At 47.6% G+C, this 12,248-nt stretch overlaps 2 protein-coding genes across 3 annotated transcripts in view; one reads left to right on the top strand and one right to left on the bottom strand.

The window, feature by feature from the left end:
- SCFD2 (sec1 family domain containing 2) overlaps window positions 1-2,778 on the top strand; it is a 500,388-nt gene extending 497,610 nt beyond the window's left edge. For both annotated transcript variants that reach the window (XM_058434181.1, XM_032150992.2), the window contains one exon: window positions 2,338-2,778. In XM_058434181.1, the coding sequence (XP_058290164.1) occupies window positions 2,338-2,430 (93 nt within the window). In that variant the 3' untranslated portion in view covers window positions 2,431-2,778. The remainder of the gene's footprint in view (window positions 1-2,337) is intronic.
- A 4,699-nt stretch (window positions 2,779-7,477) lies between these two features.
- Window positions 7,478-12,026, bottom strand: RASL11B (RAS like family 11 member B). The gene is made up of 4 exons (XM_032150979.1): window positions 11,674-12,026; window positions 10,996-11,052; window positions 9,763-9,839; window positions 7,478-8,979 (listed from the first exon to the last, which is right to left on the bottom strand). Exons 1-4 carry the CDS (start codon window positions 11,813-11,815, stop codon window positions 8,509-8,511), a joined length of 747 nt encoding a protein of 248 aa, XP_032006870.1. The 5' UTR covers window positions 11,816-12,026; the 3' UTR covers window positions 7,478-8,508.
- Between the last annotated feature and the right edge of the window lie 222 nt (window positions 12,027-12,248).

The following is a 12,248-nucleotide window of genomic DNA, read 5'->3' as shown; positions in this document are numbered from 1 at the left end:
GTCTGTGAATTCCTAGGAGTTTATGAACCATCCCTAAAACTATAACACATAATCTTGTATGAACATCTGTGTATTTTTCTAGAAAGTTCTTAGCTTTCATAAGATTCAAAAAGAGATCTAGGACCAAATCGCAAAACCACAATAATACAGCAGCTCACAGTTGCTGAGCACTTCCTGTGCTCCACATACACGATCTTACGTAATCCTTGCCATACTCCCTCAAGCTTGGCACTGTTATTTTCTTTCTGAGAGAGATGAGGTGAGCGAGGCTGTAAGTTGTGACTTTCTGGAGGGCATCTGGCCAGTCGGTGTGGAGCTGGGATCTCCTCAGGGTCTGCTGATGGCACTCGCCTGGAAGCCGCCAGGCTCAATTACCTACTAGGTTTGGTGAGGAAGACCTGAAATAAGTAGAGACCCTCTCGGGAGACACACATGGTCTAAACCATGCATGCAGATGATAGAGAAGGCCAATCTTCACCCGCTGTCCTCAAAGGCTCCTTGCATGGTTTTCAAGGAAAATCGTGAAACACAGATTTCAGCGAATTTGTTTCTGCCAAAAATATGACTTGGCTGACATTAACTATATATATATATATATAAAGATAATCCTCTTTCAAGGAGAAGTAACATAGATGCTTCCAAAAACTAAATTTTTTAAACAGAAAACTTCCTCATAAGATTGTTGAAAAATTCTTTCTTTAACAACAAGAAATGCTTCCTTCTCTCTTCCTCTTCTACTTTTTCTCTTCATTGGAGTATAGACTTTTTGTTTTCCACCAGTGAGCTCGTGGACATGGGGTTGGTTAATTCACTAATTTAATTATACCTGGGACCATTTGGGGAGTGGGCAAGGAGGAGAGTAAAGTGTGCGGGCCCACTTGCACCACTCCAAAGGAGCGCAGCCAGGTAGTCATGCTGTGGGCCTTGGAATCCACTTCCAAGGGATTGTGGGCTGCGGAATTCGGGCTCCAGGACAGCTTTCCCATAGTCACCTCTTCTAGGGTGCATACAATACTGCTTGTGCAAAACCTAACCAGGCCCTTACAAAGCACATCATGCCCCCAGCCCAGACCCAGGGAATAGGCTCTCCCACTGTTGCAGAGTTAAATCTATCCTGGAATAAAATTCAGGCTGAGGGAAGCATTTCTTCAGGGTCACCGTGAAAGAAGCCAGAGGAGCCCAAAGGTGCATGTGGAGTAAGGGAATAAAGGGCCCAGAGCCCTTGATGACAGGGAAGGGAGGCACGGGGGCACTGGGGCCAGCCTGTCTGCGCTGGGATCCTGACTCAGCCGCTGACTGTATGTGTGTCCTTGTACAAGTTGCTGAGCCTTTCTGTACTTTATTTTCTTCATCTACAAAGCAGGAATAATAAACGTGCCTATTTCATAAGCTCGATATCAGGATCAAATGGATATTCAATGAGATAATCCTCAGAACCTGGCACATCATAAAAATTAACAAGTATTATCATTATCATCACCATCATCGTTATGGGTTGAAATGTGTCCCCTTTAAAATGTCTTGCAGTCCTAACCTCCCCACCGGTACCTGTGAATATGACCTTACTTGGAAATAGGATCTTTGCAGATGATCAAGTTCAAATAGGGTCTTTAGTGTGGGCTCTAATCCAGTGTGACGGTGTGTATATAAGAAGGGGAAATTTGGACACAGCAACAGACATGCATAGGGAGAGACAATGTGAAGGCGCAGGGTAGCTAGGAGAAAGGCATGGAACAGATTCCCTCGCAGCCCTTAGAAGGTGCGAACCCTGCCAACACCTTGATCTTGGACTTCTAGGCTCCAGAACTATAAGACAGTAAGTTTCCATTGTTTAAGCCACCCAGTTTATGGTACTAGGAAACTAACAATCACCATCATCGCTAACATCATCTACCTCCTGGATGTGCCTTCTCATGCTCCCTGGAGGAGTAAAGGCTCCCTGAAATGGGGAGAAACCTTGATATTGATGTCAAATTACTGCATTACAAAGCGAGAATATGATCCAGTTCAATTTAGCAGCAAGGTAGTGGCTGGGCTCTGCCTCTCAAATGTACCTAGTGCCAGTCTCAGCCACCCTGAGTGCCCCATTGGCTAAAGGTTCAGTAGACACAGCCCAGCTGTCCCACAGGCCATCTCTCCCAGACTGTGCCCCCCTCCTTCCAGGCAGGGCACTAGCGCCAGGTGCCATTCAACTGGCTGCCTTCCACTTTTCCTTCCTGGAACTTCACTTCATGCCCTCCCCCAAAGACATTTGTTGCATTCTATTTCTCATCATCCAATACCCTGAGATTGGCCCCGCTAATTCCCTGCGGTGTGTTTGCCCTCTCCTGTTGTTAGGTAATCGTGCTGTCCACACGACTCCTGAAGCCACTTAACATTCCTGAGCTGTTATTTGCAACTGACCGACTGCATCCAGACCTTGGCTTCTGAGCATCCGCTGAGAAGATAAGACCTACTCAAGCTGGAAATGCCGATGCAGTTTTCTGCCACCACTCCAAATACTCCTCCACAACCAGCGTCCCTGTCACTAATTGCGAGTATGATGGAATTCTGCCTGAAGGGTATTGATACCTACTCAGTGAGGTACTTTGCTTGGATTGCTGTGATTCTTAAAAAAAAAAAAAAGTTTTTTTTATTTTCCTGAAGGGGACAGTCTGTCTTTTGGCAAGTCCAATTAGTGATCGTTTCCATTTAGCCTTAACCCTCTGTTTGTGATCTTCCTGATTCCACCTACAAGTTCATTAATTCTAAATAAAAGCCTGTTGGCAAGTGTTGGTAGATTACAACTCTTTTAATTTGAAGTTGCTTGAGAAGTTAGACATGCTTTAGAATTATGAGTGTGGGGAAAATTCGATGTTCCTTAGGATTATATAACTGAGGAGGGAACATTGCAACCAGGGTCTGAGGCTTTGTTTCTCTCTTGCTCTGAAACATTTCTGAAAAGGCAAGGAAGGGAGGGGTAGTGTCTGGGGCAGTGCTGGTAGCCTGCATGTGTTGTAAATCATCCTGCCATAACAAAGGACTGCATTGTTCTAGCTGGCCCACTGGGCAGGTCTGCCAGGCTACTTGGAACTGTAGTGGGAAGGTGGTTGATTGGAGGGTTATCTGCATATAAAAGGTTTTCTCCCCTCCGAAGAAAGACTCCAATACAAGGTATCTGGTCCCAAGGAGTCTAAATTGTAACAGCAACCCCTATGGACTTTGTGGGTATGAGTTTTGATTGAAATACAAAGCTTTCTATTCTATAAGTTTAAGTTTTCCATCTGACCATAGCAGAAAAAGCTAGACTCACCTAGTGAAATTTTGTAAGAACTCCAGGGCAAAAACGAACCACTTGCAACCCACGTGTTGTATAACAGTAGGACCTGCCGCATTAGGTTGGGGGAGAATTAAAAGAGTTAATATGTGTAATGCATTTGGAACATGGCACATGGTGAGCTCATGCAGAGCACATGAGAATTTATTGGTAATAAATGTCTGATGATTGCTCACGCAAGGCTGTATGTCTCTGATAGAACTTTCTCCATCACTAATGCTAGCCACGAAGTCAGGCAGAATCTGAGATGGACTTACTGATTGCCCATTCAACCCCTCCAAATGTATCCATTCTAAAGGGATCCAGCAGCTGTCAGCCACCTGATGGTGACTTAAAAGGCTGAGCTGAGTGGTAAGACTGGTTTCCCCTGTCTGGGGCCTGGGTCTGAGTGTTTATCACTTGAACAAGCACTTACAAATCCAAACCTTCTGCCAGCGACCTCACTGGCCACACTCCTTATAAACATAATTGATAGAAGTGTAAATACTTTGTAGCAGTTGACTTCTGCCTTTGTAAACCCTCTTCTGGAGTCTACCTCAGGGCAGAGGTAGCGGGCACAGGCACGGCCAAGTGGTTGGAAGCACTCCAGGCTACATCAGCCAAGAGTTGTCCCTAGCGGGCCGGGGCCTATGCAGATGGCTCTGTTTATGCCACCCCTCCATTATAATGGGATCCCAATAACAAAGAATTCCATCAAACTCCCCCCAAGACCACTATTATTTATTTTACCCTGGTTACCAGAAACAGAATCTCAACAACAGAGAATCCAGTATTACAAATGTCTGCAATGTCTGCTGTCCAGCCCAAGAAACATCAAGAGACTCCATCTCCGTCTTAAAAGGAATTTAAAAAGACAAAACCAGATGATGGAGGGTTTGCAAACTATTTGAGAGGGAAGCTTGGAGGGTGGTGGCTGGGATCTTGCCACAGTCAGTAATAACCCTAATCCCGTTCCCATTGCAAATTCAGGAGAGTAATGAGGATAGTAAGAACTTTCTGGAACCATCTCTCTTTAGACTTGAGAGGGAATCTGTGCAACACCAGTTTTCCTGGTTATTATAACCAGACAAGCTCTCTAATTCATCCTGGGCCACTCCCCAAGGGACCTGTCATGAGTTATCCACAGAGACAGCTGGACAGTGCCCATTTCCCCGGGGTGGGGGGGTGCAGAGGTAGCACCAGAGATTATCAGGGGCTCATTTTTGAGGGATGTGCCTACAAGCTTGTTCATTTGCCCAGAAAACACATTTGTTTTGTTTTCTCCCTCTCGGAGTGTAAGATGAATGTCAAAATCTCATTTTCCACCAAAGCGAGGGGCTCACCATAAATACACCCATGGCTCCTAAACCTGGGGTTAGGAGCTGGCTGGGCAGGCAAACCCAGATCTGCGGCGCCTGGCGAGTGCTGGAGCTGGGAGCAGCCAGGAAGACTTTGAGGGTTGAGCCCTCTCTGCACACCACGCAGCGCCAGGCAGGCTGCAGAGTGTTGCGAATGTTTTTGATTTGAGGCAAGGGAGGAAACTCAAAAGCCAGACATCGTGACACAAGTGGATTTGGTTCTGAGACAGCCGGACTGCACGCCCCTCCCCCTCCCAGCCTGGACGTCTTTATGACTGAGCAGGGCTGGAGGCCAGTGAGCAGCTGGCTGATGGCAACAGCAGATGTGGTTGGCAGCCAGGGGGGCCTGGAGCCTGGCAGAATCCAGGAGCCCACAGCAGCAAAGGGGAGACGAGAACAGCAGGACAGGAGACCTGGCGGGAGACGAGAACAGCAGGACAGGAGACCTGGCCAGGGGAGGGAAGAGGAGGGCTCCGAGGTGGGGCTCTGCTGAACCATCAGCCCAGGGCTTAGGCAGTGGCATCAGACGGACCTGGGATGGAGTCTTGGATCCGCCCCTTAGGGCCTGGGCCGGCCAATTGTTCTCAGCCTCCCTTTTGCTTTTCGGAAGAGGAGACTAACGATGGATTGTAGAGATATCACAGCAAACATCAGTTATTTCAAAAACCGTCCTATGGGGTCTGGCACACAGATTTTCCATAAATAGAAACAATAATTGTTATAACCGATGTGGTCCTAAGCAGGTAAATTTCATCTCTCTGTGCCTCAGTTTCTTTATCTTTAAAATAGAAGCGATATTACTACCCTTCCTTATAGGATTCTTCAAAAGATGAACGGGGATAACGTAGAATCTGGCATGTTGTAAATGTTCAGTAAATTCTAACTCCTTCCCTTTCTCTGCTCCCCTGTACCCCAGACACATACACATCCCTGCCTTCCTTTTCCAAGGTGGCAAAGGAGGTATTCCCCTACCTAGGTGGAGAGGGTCGTTTCTCAGGGCCAGGTGGTGGTAGATCATAAATTTTAAAACAAAACAAAAACAGGGATTAAGTGAAGAGTTAATCAACAAGGAAAGAGATGAGCAAAAGTAATAAAACATAAAGCTAGATTTATTAGAAGAGAGAAAAATGTGTTCCAGAACTATAAATAAAGTCCGCCTGAGAGAGTGGACAGAACGGGGACTTGGGTGGTTTCCAGCTGTGACTCTGTCTCTGTCCCTCTGTGTGTGTCTCTGTCTCTCTCGCCCCACCCTCTCTCTCCTAGAGTGGACATGCACAAGCCACTTCATCCCTCTGGGTGCACCAGAGCTCTGAGCTCCCTTCCAGCCTGTCTAAGGTGCAGTAGGAGACACTGGGTCCAGTGCAGGGGTGAGGAAGTAAGGGGCAATCGCTAGCTGGGGGGCCAGGAAGGGAGACGGTGGAGCTCCCAGCTCAGCAAGGGAGCAGACAAGGGCTGCCAGAGCCCTGCAGCCTGGAAGCTGGTGGGAAGAAAAGGGGGCGGTGGCGCGGCAGTGATCACTGAAATGCAGCACTACTCAGTGCTTCGGGAGCATAAAGCCACCTGCAGGAAAACTCTTATTTAATTCCAGAACGTGGGGAAGGGATCTTCAGTAAATATATAAAGATCAACCTCTCACTCACTGGACATTGTTAACACAACCACATAGGCCGACTAGAAATAAAAGTTAATAGAATCCAGTTGGAGATGCTTGTCACTGCCCTTGAACTGAGATGTTTTCAGTCCCATGTTAGCACGGTTTCCCTGCCCACCCCCAACACACACACCCTTCTCAGAGATGAGGTTAGGCTGAAAGCATAGAAAGTTACCTTGCATATTACGAAGGTTTGAGGCATCCCTGGAAACCCTGTCAGCTGTCAGGATCTGTACCCTGTGGGAACACTGATTGGAAATCCTGGCACCACCCCACAGTAGCCCCTCAACTGCTATTCACTGTGGCCCCATCGCCCCACGCATGCCGGAGTGTCTTAGCTATGAAATGCTCTAAAAGACTAAGAACAGTAAATATAGTCAGGTGGCATTGGTTCAGCTCCTTTGTGTGAATTTGAAGACATCGCTCAAAACTTAGAGCCTGTCTTCCTCATCTGTAAAATGGTGTCAATACCCCACAGTATTCTCCTGGGTTCTCCTGGGCCTTAAATGAGATCAGGTATGTGAAAGCACGACTCAAAGAAATGTCAGCTGTGATTATTTGCCCCTATAGATAGATGGTGGCTCACTTAGCTTGCAGGAAAGAACTTCTAGGCCCAAGTGGCATAGATGAGAGAGCTGGCAGCTTTAGCGAGACACGTGTGGCAAAGGTCCATGGGACTGGCTCCTGATTTCACAGCCCCAGATCAATGACTGCAAGCTTCTACAGTGAGAATAAAGTGAATCTTCTGAAAGCAGCATACCCAAAGAAGAGGTCTGCCACACAAAGCAGTCATCTTAGCGTTCAAGAAAGAATACCCTCGAGGCTGTGCTATGTGGAGCCAGACATCTGTCTTAGGTATACCTGGAAGACCACGAAGTTAGTGAATAGGAGATAAGCTACTCTTGAATATAAAGCAGCAAATTACAATTTACAATGCTACAGGCTGTGGCCTTTTGACAAGTTACTGATCTTGTTCTATAAGCCTGTTTCCTCATCTGTATTATGGGGATAATACTAGAATGCACCTCCTTGGATTGCTGTGATCCTTGAGAGATAACCCCTGAAAGGCACAATGCCAGATTCAATGTGCCCAATAATCACAGGATACTAGGTCATACTTTGTCTAAACGGCAGAAAGTTAACGTTTCAATAGAGACGAAGTTAGACATCTGCTCTTTTTCAAATGAGATTTATTGTACATAAAATAAATTAATTACAGTTTAAGCCAAAGCATGAGTGGCTTTTTAAAGTGCATATGTGGAGGGGATTTGGCATGTAGCCCCTGTTCACTTGCTGTAAGATAGTGTTTTAGTATTTCAGCCACCCTTATGCACAACTCAGCCAGGCCTAGGAAGCAACCCAACGTCATTGCCATGAACCATTTACACAAGTCACACCAAAATCAACTGGCACATTTTTTTCTTGATGGAACAGTTAAAAACAAAAACAAAAAACTATACAGTCAAAGTCTGGGGTTGAAGAGTGTGAAGTTCACAGCTCCTCCACACACACCCAACTGAGCGTGCTCATCTTGTGAGGGGGAACCAGAACCTTCCCGCAAACCGTGCAAGCTTACCAATGTCTGGTATACAGAATATTCTGGCCCATAAACTCAACCTGTTTTTGAGGGGTAGGGGATTTTCCATCTTATACATAAAGAAAGAAATCTGGGTATCCTTCAGGTTAGAAAGGCATTCTGTAAGAATAGTGTTCCAGAGTTACAAATCATACTGATAAGAGAAAAGCAATTCTTCCTCTTGGGGAAAAAGAGGAAAAGAAAGAAGAAAAGAGAAAAAAGAAAAAAGGGGGAAAAAAGAAAGCCTATCAATGCCTAATCTGTTCTTTCATTCCCACTGTAAATCACATCAATACATTTGGTGAAACTGCAACGGACCACCATTTACAAGGTAGTTGAATGCAGAAACCAAAACGATTATACCCCCTCCCCACTCTAAAGGAAAAGACACAGAGTACATTTCACATATTCAGAGAGTGGCTCAGTGGGCTCTTTCAAGCCTCATCAATCCTGTCCCCCTGCTCAGAACAACACTTCCTTTTCTGTAGCAGTTCCATAGGCCCTCTTGGCCCTTCTGCTCCAGCCCTTCTGGAACCAGGAATCATTGCCAATATTCAACGTTCCTGCCTGGGAGAACCTCAGGCCCTCTTCCTGGGAAGACCAAACCCTCTTGAGTGCTCCTCCTGCTTCAGACGGAGGTGACAGTCCTCACTTTGGCAGAGAGAGCTTGCTTAAACCTCCTTTTCAGGTCCTGCATGTTGGGTGACTTGGGCCTGGGAATGAGGGAGGTTCTTCGCTTCTCAGGTGTGCTGCTAGGCTGCTGTTTGTGACTGACCTCTTTACAGAGGACGTGGAAGGTGCTGTAGACATCATTATAATTTTCACTGACAGACACTTCATAGAATGAGCAGCCTAGCATGCTGGCCAGCTGCAGTCCAAGCTGAGGGTCAACCTGTTTGATGTGCAACAGGTCAGCTTTGTTGGCCACGACCACCACAGGCAGCCGGGTGCCCAGGTGTAGCTGCTGCACGTGCTGGTGGAGCTGGCTGATGAGTTCATAGCTCTTGTAGTCAGTGATGGAGAAAACGATCACCACAGCATCTGCCCAGCGAATGCACCTATTCAGCTGTTCACTGCAGCTCAGGCTGTTCTCATGGACCTGAAAGAGAGGAGTGATGGCAAGGTGAATGCTGGCCAGTGGTACAAAGAGCCTGGGCTTGGGTAGATTTCAAATTCAAAAGAGCCCTTCATAGTAATGCCAGGTTGCGGGCCATAAACAAGTTATATCCCACACACTTCAGCTTTCTTGACAATATGTTGATCCAGCTGCACAGAGTTGGAATAAATAATAGTGCAGCTCACCACACTCAAGTGGAAAATTGACCTGCAGAGAACTCCATGCAGAGAGACTTTGTAGTTGCACAAAATGGGAAATTAACTGGCTAGACAGTAAGTCTGGGGAAGTAAAGATAGGAGCTGGAAGCATTTAAACCTGGATAACTGCCCAGTTCAGGAGGCGGGGGGAAAAAAAACCCTAGCATGGCGCTTTTGTCTATAGAGCAACTTTCCAGTACAAAAGAGATTCCAAGTATTTGCAGACTATACCCAGAAGCTTGGTTTTTCATGCCAAAGACACACATATTAAAACTGGACTTTTAAACCATAGCAAGGAAAACACCAATTCCAACTGCATTTGGTTTGGGCTTTCCGGCTGTGTTGAATCCTTCTAAAGGAAGATTCCTGCCCCCTAGCCAAATCTCCCAAACTAAACCATGCTAAGATTGACCAACAGCCAGATACAACTGAATTGTCAGACATGTAAAAGTCTAGATGTGACTCCCCAAATTTCTCTGATCCCGCAGCATGAGGAACTTTGAGAAAAAGTGAATGATTCCACAGCCAAGTAGGCTCCCCTTTCACCCAGAGTCTCAGAGCTTCTCACCTGAATACCTGGAGTGTCTTGAACCTGAATAGCCAGGGTTTCACCTTCTATCTGAACTTGTCTAGTATAGAGATTACCTATGAAGGCAAATAAAAAAGATTATGTTCTTCCTTCTTGTACAACTTTTAAAACATTGTGAGTTTTAAGCTAGAAAAAAAAAATGCACAATGCACAAATGCACACAAAACAGCTATAGTTTATTTCTATTTAGTGGGCTTACTTCAGATTTTTTTTAAAAAACAACAGCAATTTTAACCCTATGTTAGATTTATTAAAACCAGGGCAAAGTTTGCAAGTTTTTGAAAACTTATTTATCAATTTTAAACAAAGTTTCCATTTTTAGAGTACTCCCTTGATGCAAATTATCTTGCTCAGCCTGTGTGAGGTTTCTGTTTTCTTGAGTACTTGATTCATTCTTTGACTGTAACTTTGTATTTTGGCCGTTAGATATAATGGCTTGCTAGACAAATACTGTTAGTAAACACACAGCCAATGTCATCAGTTGGAATAAAAATGTGACATAATGATAATCAACTCTACATCAAAGCAGAAGGCTGCCATGTCTTATCTTGGGATAGCTTATACAGCTCGTTTCACATAATCCCCTGTAGGTACTCATAGGGTCTACAGAGTTAAGCAATTTGCTAATAGCGCATAGGTAGAAAGCTCTTAAGCCTCCCCAGTGGCTATTCTTAATCATAAGGATTGAAAAATGTGTCCTCTCATTTATTCGGGAATTCTCCTCCTAAAATTCTACCATCCAGTTGTTTGTCTTTGTTAAGAAGGAGGAACTTTAGGTTTACAACTGCTCTCCTTTGGCCTTTGCTTTAAAAGGTCACCTCTGAAAGGCAGCCAGCAGCGAAGGAGAGGGGTGGGGGAAGGAGCTGGCCATCCCTTTTTTTTTTTTTTTTACGACTTTTGCAGGAGTGTTTTGAAGGGAGAGGTTCTTGGCTACAAAGGGTGCTTCCAACTGGGGTCACTATAGTTAAAACATACCAAGGAGAATACTTTCAGGCACTTGATAAAATGATGAATGGGCTTGGAATGGAATGAGGCCAGATGGTAGTTATGGGAGGGGGGCGCCATGGAGGGCTGGGGACTGGGGAAAGTTTTAAGTGGCAGGATCCTCAGGCTCGGACTGTCACGGAAAGAACCTGCCTGGGAAGCGCTGGAAAATGGGAACCGCAGTCCTCCTGCAATGGGACAGAATTTTTCTCAAATGCATTGTCTCACCTGCATTTCTTTCATAGTCACCGATGAATCGTTTGGTGAGGAACCGGACCACCAGTGCTGCAGGTCAGAAAAAAGAAAGTCAAAGTGTTAACCTTGGAAGTTAGATTGTTCTCCACCCCAGTCCCTGCCTGGAAAACAGCTCTCCCAAAGAAAGCCATAGATGGCCACCAAGTGAAATTCCTACCCTGTAGCTCTTTGCCTCTTCTTCCAGACAAAAAGGAGGGGGCTAGAAGGCATCCTGAATTATGGCTCTGTGCAGCTGGAAGGCTCACTGGGCCCACCCCCTCCTCTGAGCCCGGCTGAGCCCGGCTGAGCCACACCTAAGCTTTCCAGTAGACCCACGTCTTCCTAACCTTCAAGACCTCCCAGAGGGGAGATCTAACTCTCCTTTCTGTGCCAGGCATTGCCAGAGGCTCAAACACCCCAAAGTTCTGATGGCGGCGGTGCCGGTGGTCCCCAGAAAGCTGCCTGGCCATTCTTGATCCCTGTTTCCCTCATCTGTGGAAGCAGGCGGGTGGCGTAGACAACGGCTAAGCCCACTCCCAAGGGGCAGCGGCTCCCTGCGGGGGACGGAGAGCGGTCGGGCTGCAGCTCTCACCGCTCCCCACGCCTTGTTCAGCCTCAACTCCCGTCAGGGGTCGTCCACGACCAGATCCAGGGCTAAACGCGAGGACTCACCGGTCTTGCCCACGCCGCTGGCGCCCACCACGGCGATCTTGACCAGGCGGCGGCCGGCGGCGCCCACGCAGCAGTCGGAGGCGGCGGCGTTGCCCGGCGCGGGGTACTCGGCGATGGTGCACATGTTCTGAATGAGGCGCATCGCCTCGGCTGCGGCGCGCCGCGCGGGAAGGGACTGAGGGACCGGAGAAGGCTAGCGCTGCGCGGGAGCGGGCGGGAGGACCCGACTGCGGAGCTCCGCGGTTAAGAAATAATAATAACAACAATAAATAAGTGCAGGTACGGGCAAGGTGGGGCCGGGCGCCAACGCTCGCAGGGCTGAGGCTCCGGACCGAGACTGCACTCGGGCGGCGCGCAGGCTGTTTTCTCCGCGGCAGGCCCCACCCCCTCTCCCCGCAGCCAATCCCGGGGCGCCCTGCACGAGGCCCCGCCCCCGGAGGCCCCTGGAGTCAGTGGCGAGCCCCGTGAGGCGCGGGGAGAAGAGGCAGCGGGCGGGGGGGAGCAGCGGGTGGTCCGAGGCGGCGCAGCCCAGGGCGGGCGCCTGGTAGGTCCCGCCGCGCGAGCACGGGGCAGAT

The sequence above is a fragment of the Hylobates moloch genome, unplaced genomic scaffold, assembly GCF_009828535.3.
Source record: "Hylobates moloch isolate HMO894 unplaced genomic scaffold, HMol_V3 SCAFFOLD_2, whole genome shotgun sequence".
Classification (NCBI taxonomy): Eukaryota; Metazoa; Chordata; class Mammalia; order Primates; family Hylobatidae; genus Hylobates; species Hylobates moloch.
This window is presented reverse-complemented; position numbering and strand designations above follow the sequence as displayed.